General features: G+C 24.7%; 6 protein-coding genes across 6 annotated transcripts; 5 read left to right on the top strand and 1 right to left on the bottom strand.

Moving 5' to 3' along the window:
* Nucleotides 1-181: 181 nt before the first annotated feature.
* On the top strand, nucleotides 182-1,412 carry DICPUDRAFT_89665 (uncharacterized protein; the record flags this gene model as incomplete). The annotated part of the gene is made up of 3 exons (XM_003292025.1): nucleotides 182-352; nucleotides 420-723; nucleotides 775-1,412. The coding sequence occupies 3 exons, from the start codon at nucleotides 182-184 to the stop codon at nucleotides 1,410-1,412; spliced, it is 1,113 nt and encodes a 370-aa protein (XP_003292073.1).
* A 225-nt stretch (nucleotides 1,413-1,637) lies between these two features.
* On the top strand, nucleotides 1,638-3,002 carry DICPUDRAFT_39988 (uncharacterized protein; the record flags this gene model as incomplete). Its single annotated transcript, XM_003292026.1, has 4 exons — nucleotides 1,638-1,813; nucleotides 1,900-2,121; nucleotides 2,645-2,746; nucleotides 2,930-3,002. The coding sequence occupies 4 exons, from the start codon at nucleotides 1,638-1,640 to the stop codon at nucleotides 3,000-3,002; spliced, it is 573 nt and encodes a 190-aa protein (XP_003292074.1).
* Nucleotides 3,003-3,858: 856 nt separating this feature from the next.
* DICPUDRAFT_39970 (uncharacterized protein) lies at nucleotides 3,859-7,008 on the top strand (the record flags this gene model as incomplete). The annotated part of the gene is made up of 2 exons (XM_003292027.1): nucleotides 3,859-4,641; nucleotides 4,717-7,008. The coding sequence occupies 2 exons, from the start codon at nucleotides 3,859-3,861 to the stop codon at nucleotides 7,006-7,008; spliced, it is 3,075 nt and encodes a 1,024-aa protein (XP_003292075.1).
* Nucleotides 7,009-7,378: 370 nt separating this feature from the next.
* DICPUDRAFT_6688 (uncharacterized protein) lies at nucleotides 7,379-8,860 on the top strand (the record flags this gene model as incomplete). The annotated part of the gene is made up of 1 exon (XM_003292028.1): nucleotides 7,379-8,860. A coding segment is annotated over one exon (1,482 nt), but the record flags the coding sequence as incomplete, so codon positions are not given.
* Nucleotides 8,861-8,924: 64 nt separating this feature from the next.
* DICPUDRAFT_92802 (uncharacterized protein) lies at nucleotides 8,925-10,151 on the bottom strand. Its single transcript, XM_003292033.1, has one exon. It carries the CDS (start codon nucleotides 10,049-10,051, stop codon nucleotides 8,984-8,986), a length of 1,068 nt encoding a protein of 355 aa, XP_003292081.1. The 5' UTR covers nucleotides 10,052-10,151; the 3' UTR covers nucleotides 8,925-8,983.
* A 1,143-nt stretch (nucleotides 10,152-11,294) lies between these two features.
* DICPUDRAFT_156766 (uncharacterized protein) lies at nucleotides 11,295-12,500 on the top strand (the record flags this gene model as incomplete). The annotated part of the gene is made up of 2 exons (XM_003292029.1): nucleotides 11,295-11,418; nucleotides 11,515-12,500. The coding sequence occupies 2 exons, from the start codon at nucleotides 11,295-11,297 to the stop codon at nucleotides 12,498-12,500; spliced, it is 1,110 nt and encodes a 369-aa protein (XP_003292077.1).
* Nucleotides 12,501-13,052: the final 552 nt, after the last annotated feature.

Below are 13,052 nucleotides of genomic sequence, written 5' to 3' on the forward strand. Positions count from 1 at the left end.
ATAAATAAATGTAAAATGATAAAAAAAATTTAATAAAAAAATTTAAAAAATAAAAAAAAATTTAAATTTTTTATTTTTTATTTTATTTTTTTTTTTTAAAAAAAGGTATAAAATATATTTTTATTCTTTTTTTTTTGCATTTTTAAATAGACGCTATATATATATTCTATATTTAATAGTAATGAGCAAAATCAATGCAAGCCTATTAAACAATATTAAAAATACCTTCAGAAAGGAGTTTGACTACCATGGCAAAGTAAATTGGTTTCCACCGCATATGATCAAAACTAGGAAACTTATATCCGAAACCATTAAGCAAATTGACGTAGTAATAGAATTAAGAGACTCAAGGGTATGTATATAAAATATGAAAACTAACCATATATATATATTTATCTAATATTAGTTAATAATAATAGGCACCTATTTCAACAGCCAATCCTATTTTATCAGAATTATTAACCAACTACCCCAAAAAAACCAAAGTCATTATATTTAATAAATCAGATTTAGCCAATAGTAATCTACAAAAGAGTATTTTAGATCACTTTAAATCAAAAGACCAATATGCATTATTTTCACAAACAGTTTCGACAAACAATAATAAAATATCGTTACCCAACAATCACCAAAACCATCCATTGAAAATTATAAAAAAAGCTGTTGAATTTCATAATAAAAAATTTAATCAACCACAACAGCAACAACAACAGCAGCAAACAAGTAATAAAAATATACCAAATTCAAAAAAAACTACAAAAATGTTGATTGTAGGTCTGCCAAATGTCGGTAAAAGTTCATTTATAAACTCTATTAGATCAGCATCTAATATGTCGAAAAGTGCCAAAACTGGGCCATTACCGGGTGTAACTAAAGAATTAACTGGTTTTAAATGTTGCGACGATCCCTCAATATTCATAGTGGACTCTCCAGGTATCATGATACCCGGTAATTTAGATTATGACGAAACTACATTAACTCTAGCATTACTAAACTGTATCAGCGAAAGAATTGTATCACAAACCACACTAGCTGATTTTTTACTATTCAAATTAAACTCATCTTCAAATTTTAAATATTTAAATTTATTTAAAGAGAATGGGGAAGGAAACCAAAATACAGACGCCGACAATAACAATAATAATAATAATCAAGAAATTTTACCAACCGATGATATTGATCAATTTTTAAACATGATTGCAAAAAGATTTAAAATATATTCAAGTAATAATAAACCAGATTTGGAAATGGCCTCTGTATTTTTTATATCTCAATATCGTGAAGGTAAATTGGGTAATTTTACATTAGACCGTATTCCATTACCATCTGAAAAAACAACTGACATAATACCTATAGAACCATTAAAACAAAATAAAAACGATGGACTATCAACACTACCCAATCACAGATAAAACAACCACAAATTAGTAAACATTATTATAAATAAAATTTACCCCTTCGCGCGTGTTTCTCAATTTCAATTTTTTTTTTTTAAAAAAAAAATTTTCAAAATATTAAATTTTTTATTTTATTTTTCTTTTAAATTTTTTTTTTTTACAAATAACAAATTACATTTTGTGTGTATTTTTTATATTTCTATATTTCTATACTTCTATATTTCTACATCCCTATATAAAATGATAAAAAATTCAAATATAGAAACAAATAATAGTAGATTGGACGAACCTAAATTTGACGATAGTGATAACAATAAAGTAGAGATTGGTAAATTAGCATCATGGTCTGTATCATCTGCGAAACCAGGTTCAGGTGTTGAACAACTACGTGATAACAATGCAGAAACTTATTGGCAGTAAGTAAACTTTTAAATAACACAAATAAACAACCCTTATAGTTTATAAAAGTATTAATAGTATATAATTTATAAATAAACCCTAGATCAGATGCACAACAACCACATAATATAACAATTCAATTCCCTAAAAAATGTTTTATAGAAAATATCCTATTGTATTGTAATTATAAATTGGATGAAAGTTATACACCACAAAAAATTTCAATAAAGGCAGGGACATTACTACACGATTTACAAGAAATAATTACAACTGAACTTGAAGAGCCAATAGGTTGGATTAATATTCCTTTGTGTTTAAGTAACGGGTAAGTTTTATTTATTTTTTTTTTTTTTTTATATTGTGAACACTTTTATTTAAAAAAAGAAATATTATTTTTTTAAATAAGTATGGTTTTATTAAATAAAAACAATAATAATAATAATAATAATAATAACAATAAATAATATAATAATAAATAATAAATTATAAAAATAACAAAAATAATGGGCTTTTTTTTAAATCCTGTGTATTTTTTTATAATTAACCACACCAGATTTTCGTAAACTTCAATAAAATTTTTTAAAAAAAAAAATTCAAAAATTTTTCATATGACATAAAAACATTTAACCATAATGATAGAGATGATTTTTGGAAAAAAAAAAAAAAAAAATAAATAATTTAAATAAATATTCTCCCCATACTATTTTTTTTTTTTTTTTTTTTTTAATTTTTTTTTTTTTTTTATAAAAAACTATAGTATTTTTATAAAAACAAACAACCACTCTAATTACATTATTCTTATACCATCTATTATTTATATTTATTCAATATTATAATATTTTGTATAGAGGTCCACTTAAAGCCAACTTATTACAGATTTCAATTTTATCAAATTTGAAAAATGGTAGAGATACTCATATAAGACAGATTAAAGTATACGGAAAAAAAATGTAAGTGTAATATTTGCTATAAAAAAATAAAAATAACTTTTTATTTATTTTTAAATTTTATCAAATTAATTGACAAGAGGATATAAATATTTTTTTCAAAAAAAAAAAAAAAAAAAGTTGTGTCATTATAAAAAATCTAACTCAAAAAATTTAAAATTTTTTTTTCACATTAATTTATTTTAGATCTATTGAAAATTTTACTCAATACCCAAAATTCAAATCATCAGAATCATCTTATTTTGAAACAATTAGATAATATCTTTACAAATATTTCAAAAACTATATTTCTATAAATCAATTATAGCAATAATAATATAACTTAATAATAATAATAATATAAATTTATATATATACACACAGAAACACACACATACACCACACTTAATATATTGTATATAGCATATAACAGGTATGTTTTAAAAAAAAAATTTATTCACTTTATTTGAATAGTTATTCAAAAACAAACACACCCTTTGTGTATAAATTTTTTTTTATATTTATTTTTTTAAAATTTATTTTTTATTTATTTTTTTTTTTAAAATTTTTTTTTTTTTTTTTTTTTTTTTTTTTTTTTTTTTTTTTTGCCACATACCAAAAAAACTTCATTCTTGATATATTATTGATATGTTTATTTCATTTATCTAATATAAAAAAAAAAAGGTTTTTTTTAAATTCCTATATAAATTATAATTAATTTATTTTTTTAAAAAATATAACAGAAGGTTCAATCTCACAAAAAAAAAAAAAAGTTAACACACAAACCAAAAAAAAAAAAAAAAGTTAACACACAAACCAAAAAAAAAAAAAAAAGTACAACACACAAACCAAACCACCTTATTTTAGTATATAGAAAATAATAACAAATAATTAAATATTTATTAATATCAACCTAATAACCAAAATTATTTATTTTATTTTTTATTTTTTATTTTTTATTTTTATTTTTTATTTTTTAATTTTCTTTTCACACACAATAATTTTAAATAACTTTTTACTAATTATAATTTTTTATTTTGATAGATATAAGTAATATTTTTAATTTATAATAGTAAATAAATCAACAATAATACAGTTATAATAGTTTTTTTTTTTTTTAAAGAAAAAAAAAAAAAATGATAAATAATGATACAATATCAATTACAAGAGATTTGGGAAAGGAAAAAAGTGAATCTTTAAGTTCTAGAAAAAAAAGAGATTTAGTAAACTGCTCAAATTGTAGTATTCAATTACCATTAGCATCATTCAAATCACATATTAATATTTGTTCCTCACTTTACACCAAACCAATCATGACAGCCACCACAACAAGCTCTCTTTTAAATGGAAACAAAGATAATGAAGAATTTAACAGCAATAGCAGCAACAACCCTAATAAACAAAATGGAAATTCAGCAGCTACACCACCTTTAACTAGAAGATCATCATTATCCCCACCACCAGTAACAGCAAAAAAAACAAATTTAACTCCAACTAAACAATCACCAGTAAAACTATCAAAATCACCAACTTCAATTAAAACTAGAACAATGACAGGTAATATACCCCAACCATTATTCCTCCAAGAAGATAGTGATTTTAATACAGACTATAAAATAAGTACACCAAAAAAAGAAAAGAAAACAGGTAAAATGTCAGCAGCAAAAGAATTAAAAACTAAAAAAGTTGTTGTTAGAAAATCAAAAATAGGTTCACCTTTATCAAAATCACCAACCAAAAATACAACCCCAACTAAATCCCCAACCAAATCAACAACTCCAACTAAATCACCATTAAAATCACCATCGAAAACAATAACGCCAACCAAATCACCCAAAAAAGAAATAAATGGAGCAGCTTCATCAGTTAGTCCTAAAAAGAGAAAACATTCAAATACCACAAATGCATCGAAATCAAAAGTAATTATTTTATAGTTTTCAATTTATTCTATTTGCTTGTAATAAAATACTAATTATTTAAATTTATAATTTTAGGACTGGTCAAAAAACACTACTATAGATTGGAAGATACCAGAGGCACCAGTATTCTATCCTTCAATTGAAGAATTTAAGTCACCATTAAAATATATTGAAAGTATTAGACCAATAGCAGAGAAATTTGGTATTTGTAAAATTGTGCCACCATTTGAAGCCGATTCAATCATGTCAAATATAGATCCAAAGAAATTTAATTTTAAAACTAAAATTCAAAATATTCATCAACTCAAGAGAAGATGGAATGGCCCAAATGAATTGTTTGTATCAGATCTTGGAGAGTTTTTAGACAAACAATCCAATCCAATTCAATCAATACCAAAATATGATGGAAGAGATTTAGATTTCTATTCATTATTCTTGGAGGTTAATCGTTATGGTGGTTGTAATGAATGCACTCATACCAATAAATGGCCAGATGTCATCAAAGCTTTAAAGGTTACCGATTTTTGCAACAAACCAATTCAAACTTTAAAGAATCTATACCATCGTTATTTAGATGATTTCGAAGTTTACACAAGAAATAAGTTTATGGAAAAGCGAAATATTAAATCTAAGGTTCAAATAGATGATAATGAATTTATCAATGACATAATCGAAGAATATAATCAATATAGTAAATTTTATAGTGACATTGAAAAGGATGGTTTATTAAAAGACGAGGATGATGATAGCGAGGAAGAAGAAGAAGATGATGAGGAGGCTGCAGAAGAAGATGAGGAGGAGATTGAAGAAATAAAGGAAGAAGAGGAAGAATTCAAAGAAGAAAAAAATAAAAAATTAAGGGTATCAAGAGAAGAGATAAATAATGATGATAACGAATCAGATACCAGCAGCGAAAGTAGTGAAATACCTGAATTTGGTTTTTATGAAGGCAATGTTTATTCATTAGAAGAGTTTGAAGTTTTGGCAAATAATTTTAGTAAGAAATGGTTTCCACTCAACAATAATGATCCAAATACAGTTGAAAATGAATTTTGGCGTATTGTTGAAAAAGGTGATGAAAATGTGCAAGTGCATTATGGAAGTGATTTGGATGTAACAACACATGGCAGTGGTTTCTCAAGAACTTCAACTACCAACGGCCCAGACGAACATTGGAACCTCAATCAGCTACCAAAAATGAAGGAATCATTGTTTTCACATATGACCGAAACGATTGCTGGTGTTACTGATCCAATGATGTATATTGGAATGCTTTTTTCATCATTCTGTTGGCATAATGAAGATAATTATCTCTATTCAATTAATTATCTTCATAAAGGTACATATAAAACTTGGTATGGCGTACCTGGCAGTGGTTCCGAAATCTTTGAAAAGGTAATGAAGGCATCAGTTCCAGAACTTTTCGAAAGACAACCAAATCTATTGTATTTATTAATTACAATGATTTCTCCAGATCTCTTAAAACGACGTCACGTACCAATTTATAAATGTCTACAAGGTCCAGGTGAATATGTCATCACTTTTCCACAAGCTTATCATGCAGGTTTTAGTCATGGTTTTACAATTGCAGAAGCTGTTAATTTTGCCCCAGCCGATTGGATACCATTTGGTAGTAGCTCAATAGAACGTTATCAAAAGACCCATCGTTCCTCAGTATTCTCCCATGAACAGCTATTGTATTCTATTGCTAATCGTCAACCTTCACCTGAATTATCACATTGGTTAAGTAAAGAATTCCAAAAAATTAAATCAATAGAACAATCATCGCGTAATCAATTGATAAAACAAAACCCACCGCTCAAAGTCGAAACAGCTAACCCAAAATCATTAGAAGAACTCTTAAATAACGAACCACTTCAATGTTACATTTGTAAATACGATTGCTTCCTATCCTATGTATCTTGCTGCGAACATTCAGTCGAATTTGAAGAGGAGATTGAATATCAATGGGTATCTCAAAGAAATATTGGTAATCTTCAACACTTGCAAGGTCAACACCAAAAAGTTTTAAAAGTTTGTTGTTTATCTCATTTTGAAGATTTATGTGATTGCTCTCCCTCAAAAAAGAAAATAGTTTCAATTTTTTCAATTGATGATTTGGAAAACACAATTCAAAGTTTAAATAGAAATATCAATAATGATAACATTAGTAATAAAAACAATACAATAACATCAGTATCTACATCCACACCCACACCCACATGCACATCAACAACACCTCAAACTAGAAATATGACCTCTCATAAACCTGTATATAAATTCCCATCACCTTCTTCAAACGATTTAGCTCCAACCCCTTCATTTAATTTGATCTTTTCGAACAACAAAAAATTAAAAATAAAATAACATCGCTCTTGCTATAATAATAAATATAACATTATATAATAAAAAAAAAAACTTTGTATAATAGTTCATTATTTTCTTTATTTTTTATTTATTTTTTCATTAAATACTTTTTATTTAAAAAAATGCCATAGAAATAAATAATATTAAAAAGAGGCATTTAAGGAGCTTTGCATTTTTAAAATAAAAAATAAAAAAAAAAAAACTATAAAAAAGATTTTTTTTTATTTTTTATTTTTTATTTTATTTTTCCAAAAATCCCAGTGCAGAATTTTTCTTTTTTATTTTTTTATAGTTTTATTAATAAAATTATTATATGTAATATTATAATACAATTATAAATAATTTAATATACAAATATAAAATGAAAAATTTAATATTTTTATTTTTATTATTAAATTTAATAAAATCATCATTTTGTTATAGTTTTGATGGCAGTGTATCACCAAATGATGTATCATCATTAGTAGAGAATATATTAAGTAATTGTTCGAGTACACCAAGTTCAAATTGTTTTGGTACTCAATGGGGTATTGTAATCGATAGCTATGATAGTAGCACCGGCGAATTTACAAATTTATATAGTTTAAATGAATTACAGTCATTTACACCAGCTAGCAACACCAAACTTTTAACAACCATTACAATTTTTTATACTTTTGGTGAAGATTTTAAAGTTGCAACACCATTTTTTACAGATAAACCATTCGAACCAAATCAAGATTTCGAATATCTTTGTGTAAAAGGAATGGGTGATCCATCTATGACCATGGACCAAATTCAAGATGTAGCCACCTTCTTTTCAAAATCAGGTTCAATCAAAAATCTAATTTTAGATAACAGTTTTTATATAAATGCAAATAATGACCCAATACCACCAGCATGGGAATGGGAGGATTTAACATCAAATTACGGTGCAATTCCAACACCATTAATGGTTAACGAAAATACAATGAATATCTTTATTAATCCAAGCACTCAAGTTGGATCAAAACCAGTAGTTTCATTCCAATATCCAGGCGAAAGTAAATATTTACAAGTTATTAACAATATAGTAACAGGGGCATCAAATTCAGTAACCTCAATTAACTATCAATTTAAAATTGCATCATCATCAATTGTTTTAAGTGGAAATATTGCAGCTAACAGTCAAGCAAAAACAGTTACAGTACCAATTTTAGATCCAGAACAATATTTCATTACTGTTTTCACAGAGATGTTAGCTGAAAACGGTTTAAACGTTGGATCTGCATCCATTGGTAGTTGTAATGATACCAGTTATGATTATAAACCAATCACCCTCTATTCTCCACCACTCTCATCAATGTTAAACTACACTCTTTTAACATCAGATAATCTTTATGCTGAAACTTTCCTTAGACTTTTAGGTACATTTAATCAAAATACATCATTACCAGCAAATACACCAACTGATGCCAGAGGTTTACAATATATTCAATCTATTTTAGGTCAAAGTTTATTATACACTCAAGTCGATGGTTCAGGTTTAAGTAGAAATAATTTCATCACACCAAAAGCCCTCATTTCTGCTGTTGAAGGCGTATATACTAATGTTGGTGATCCACAACACGACTATATCTCCTATTTACCAGTATCTGGTGTATCTGGTACCCTTTCTAGACGTTTCATTAATACTCCAGCTCAAGGTATTGTCCATGCTAAAACTGGTTCGATGACTGGTGTTCACTCTTTAACAGGTGTAGTTTTACCAAAAGGAATTCATAATAATAACCAAAATCCAATATTTTTCTCTATAATCGGTAACAGCTCCCCAAGTCAAGATAGAAATATAAATGGCATTATTGATGAGATTGTAATTTTATTATCACAAATCGAACAATAAGACTATTTAAAAATTAATAAAAAAAAAAAATAAAGAAAAAAAGATTTATTTATTTAAAATTAAAAACAATGTGGTTTATTTTATTTCTTTTAATTTAAAAATTAAATTTAGTTTTTAAAAAATAATTAATAAAATGAATGAGGCAATTAATAATACAAATGAATTTGATGAAATGTGGTTTCTATTTGCATTGTTAATTTCAAACAAATCATTTTCATCATTATTTTCTTTATAGAAAACTTGTTCAACAACACCAGAGTTATCGATTTTTCCATAACCGCCTTCTGATGATGAGTGTAATGACTGTGTTGAACTTTGTTGAGTAGTTGTAACTGTTGTGGTTATTGTGTTTTGTAAATTATCTTTGCTATCATCATCAATAATGACTGATGAATAAGATGATGAGTCTGATGATTGTTCAGATGATTCAGTGATTTCTGATTTTGATTCCATAGATTCAGATGTTGAACCAATTGGCATTAATTCATTTGGTTCACTTGATGATGCAGATGATGAAGATGCTGATGCAGATGATTGTGTTGGTGTTGGAGTTGGGGTTTCAGTTGGAGTTGGGGTTTCAGTTGGAATTGATTCAGTTGGAATTGATTCAGTTGGAGTCTCAGTTGGAATTTCAGTTGGAGTTGGGGTTTCAGGTAAAACTGATTGGCTTGGAGATTGTGTAACTGGTAGTGGTGTTGGTGTTGGTGTTGGTGTTGGCATTTGGGTAGCTGGTGCTTTGGTATTTAAATTGTTGAATGTGGCTTCATCAAATAACTTTTTATCTTTTCTTGACATCTTGAATGGTCCTTCTAATGATATAAAGCCACTATTTTTATTTGTATCAGTAAATCTTAATGAGTCTTCTCTATCAAATTCATCAAGTTTAATAATATAAACTTTAGCAAAACCTCCATTTGGTATAAGGATTTTAAATTTGAGTGGAGTTTCACAATTAATTTGGAAGGATTCTGGTTCGAAAAGTGGGCCGATTTCTAAATTACCAACAAAAATATAAAATTCTTTATTTGTTACAATATCCAAGTAAAAGGAAGAACCTCCATTATGTTGAAATTCTGTTGTTTGATTTGCAGCAACATATACCAAATCACTTGATACTTCTTTATAGTTATTAAAGTCATCACGCGAATATTGATAGTCTTTAGCAATGCTTCCTTTACCCATCAAATATAAATGATAGTCTTTGTTTTTATTAGTTATTTGATCTAAACATTCTATTTTATAAATAAATAATAAAAATATTGAAAAAATTATTAATAATTTCATTTTATTTATTTTATAGTTTTAAATATAATGAATTCTATAAATCTATTTATTATAATTGTTATTAAGTTATGATAGATTAAATTTATATAATTTTTTTAAAATAAAAAAAAGCAACAATTAAAAATTAATATAAAAAAATAATAATAATACTTTTTTTTTTTGTTTCTTTTTATACCCATAATATTAATGCAAAGTTAATCTTTATTATAAAAAAAGATGGATTTTAAAAAAGTATTATTGGACCAAATACATATAATTTGGTGCTAATATTAAATAAATAAAGAAAGAATTACTATTGATTATCGAAAATAATTACAATTAATTATAGATAAATAAAAAGAAATGAGAAAAATGAAGAACATTTAACATTGTTATCGTAATGCTTTTAGATTTATATGGATTTATAAAAAATATTTATTATTTTGGAGGTGTGTGATAATTTTAAAATATGTGGTATTTTGTAATTTACTTAATTTGCTAAAAAAAATTATTTATGTTTCATTTTCTTTTATTATTATGTGCTTTTTAGAATTTTAATAATTAAAATAAATTATTTGTTTAAATTAAAAAGATATATATAAAAAAAAAAACATTGATTTATAAATTTGATTTATAATTTTTTTTTATTATTTTTTTTAATTTATAAAATAATTTTTTTTTTTTTTTATATTATTATTATAAAAATCTTTAAAATCTATTTTTAAAAAATAATATTATTACTGTGTGCATATTTTAATTAAATTAAAAACTAAATATATGGCTGGTTATGTGGTGTTGTTTTTGTTGAATGTGTATGTGCAAACATCAATTGAATATGTGGCATTAAATGGATTTTAAAAAATTTAAATGAAAATTATTTTTTAATAATTTTTTTTTTTTTTTTTCAATTTTTTTATTTTTTTTTTTTTTTTTGTGAAAATTAATATCTTACTCTCATAATTATAAATAATTATTTTTTAAATTAAAAATTATTTTATATATATATATTAACACACACTATATACACATATTTTTCGAATAATTAATTTAAAATATTTATTTGTTTTTTTATTTTTTATTTAAATTTTTTTATTTTCATTTAAAATTTTTTTTTTTTTTTTTTTTAAAAACATTATTTAGTGGTCATTAAATACATGGTATAATGAAAGAAGAAGAAATCAATAAAGAAAATGAAGAATTTTCATCCTCTTTAGGCAATAGTAATAGTAGTAGTAATGGAATAGATGGTAAAAATTTCGAATTTTTAAAACAGTTAATTATCAATGGTATTTTAATTTATAAATTTTTATATTTAATATATTTTAATTTATTTAAAATTTTCTAACTATTTTTATTTTTATTTTATTTTTACTCTTCTATAGAAATTAATGAAAAAACAAAGATTTATTCACCATCAACATCACCAAAAGATAGTTTATTAATTAAAGAACAAAATGAAATTAAAGAAGGGGTTACACAAAAAGATTTTTTACCAAAAATTAATAATAATCACACCAGCAGCAGCGATGGAAATTGTAATAAGAAAATTATAAAATTAAATATTGGAGGTACAATATACTATACAACATTGACAACATTGTTAAGTGATTCAAATTCAATGTTCTCATTAATGTTTTCAGGTAGATTCAATATAGAAAGAGAGGAAGAGGATGGATCAATTTTTATAGACCGTGATGGAAAATATTTTCACTATATTTTAAATTGGTTAAGATCACATTTTATACCCTTTATTAGTGACCCAGTCGAAAGAGAGTGTGTATTAAACGAAGCATTCTATTATCAGATCACACCCTTGATAGAGCATATTCAGCAACAGGTTCAAAATCAATCATTACCAGATCCAAATAAATACACCAAAAAGGAGATTATTCAATTAGTTAATATGACACACTCTCAACAACCCATTCAAATCCCATCTTCAAACTTGGCAGGTTTAGATTTATCTGGTTTAAATTTATCTGGTGTAAATTTACGTTTCTCAAATCTGGAAGGTTCGTCATTAAGATATTGTAATTTAGAGGGTGCAAATTTAGAAGGCGCAAATTTAAAATCATGTGACTTGAGATATTCAAATCTTTGCTCTGCAAATCTACAAAAAGCTCAGCTTCAAAATTCTCTATTGCAATACTCTAGATTCCATGGTTCAAATCTATCAGATGCCGAATTATGTGATGCATCTCTTCAAAATGCAGATTTCCAAAACTCTTTCCTCTCTGGAGCAAATCTCCATGGTGCAAATTTAATTGACACAAATTTAAATGGTGCAAAATTACAAGGTACATCTTTCTCAAAAGTAATTGGTATTGAAAAAACAAAAGGTTTACCAAAATCAAGATTTATTTCTTGAAGCTAAAAAAAAAAAAAAAAAAAAAAAAAAAAAAAAACTTTTTTTTTTTTATAAAATTTTTTTTTTTTAAAAAAAAAAAAAATTAAAATCAAAAAAAAAAAATAAAATAAAAAAACAACCCTGTACATATTTATTGTTTTTTGGGAAAACATTTTTTTGTATATAGAAAAAACAAATGTTTTTTTTTTAGTTAAATGGGGGGGTAAAAATTTAAAAAAAAATTTGGGTGGGAACAATTAAAATTTTTTTTTTACTATAAAAAAAAAAAAATAATACGGTATTGTTTTTTGATTTAAATTTTTTTGTTTTATTTTTAAAATGTTTAAAAAATTTAAATTTTATTTTTTTAAATAAATTTCTGGTTTACTTAAATCCAATTTTTTTTTTTTTTTAATGGTTTTCCTTTTTTTTTTTTTTTTCCATCCTTTAAAAACCCTTTTCCAAAAAAAAGACAAAATTTGGGAAAAATTTAAAAAAAACCGGATTTTTTTTAAGTTTTTAAGATCCCGTTAAAAAAAAAAAAAAAAAAAAGGGGTTGGAAAAAATTAAAAA

Source organism: Dictyostelium purpureum (genome assembly GCF_000190715.1).
Source record: "Dictyostelium purpureum unplaced genomic scaffold DICPUscaffold_317, whole genome shotgun sequence".
Classification (NCBI taxonomy): domain Eukaryota; phylum Evosea; class Eumycetozoa; order Dictyosteliales; family Dictyosteliaceae; genus Dictyostelium; species Dictyostelium purpureum.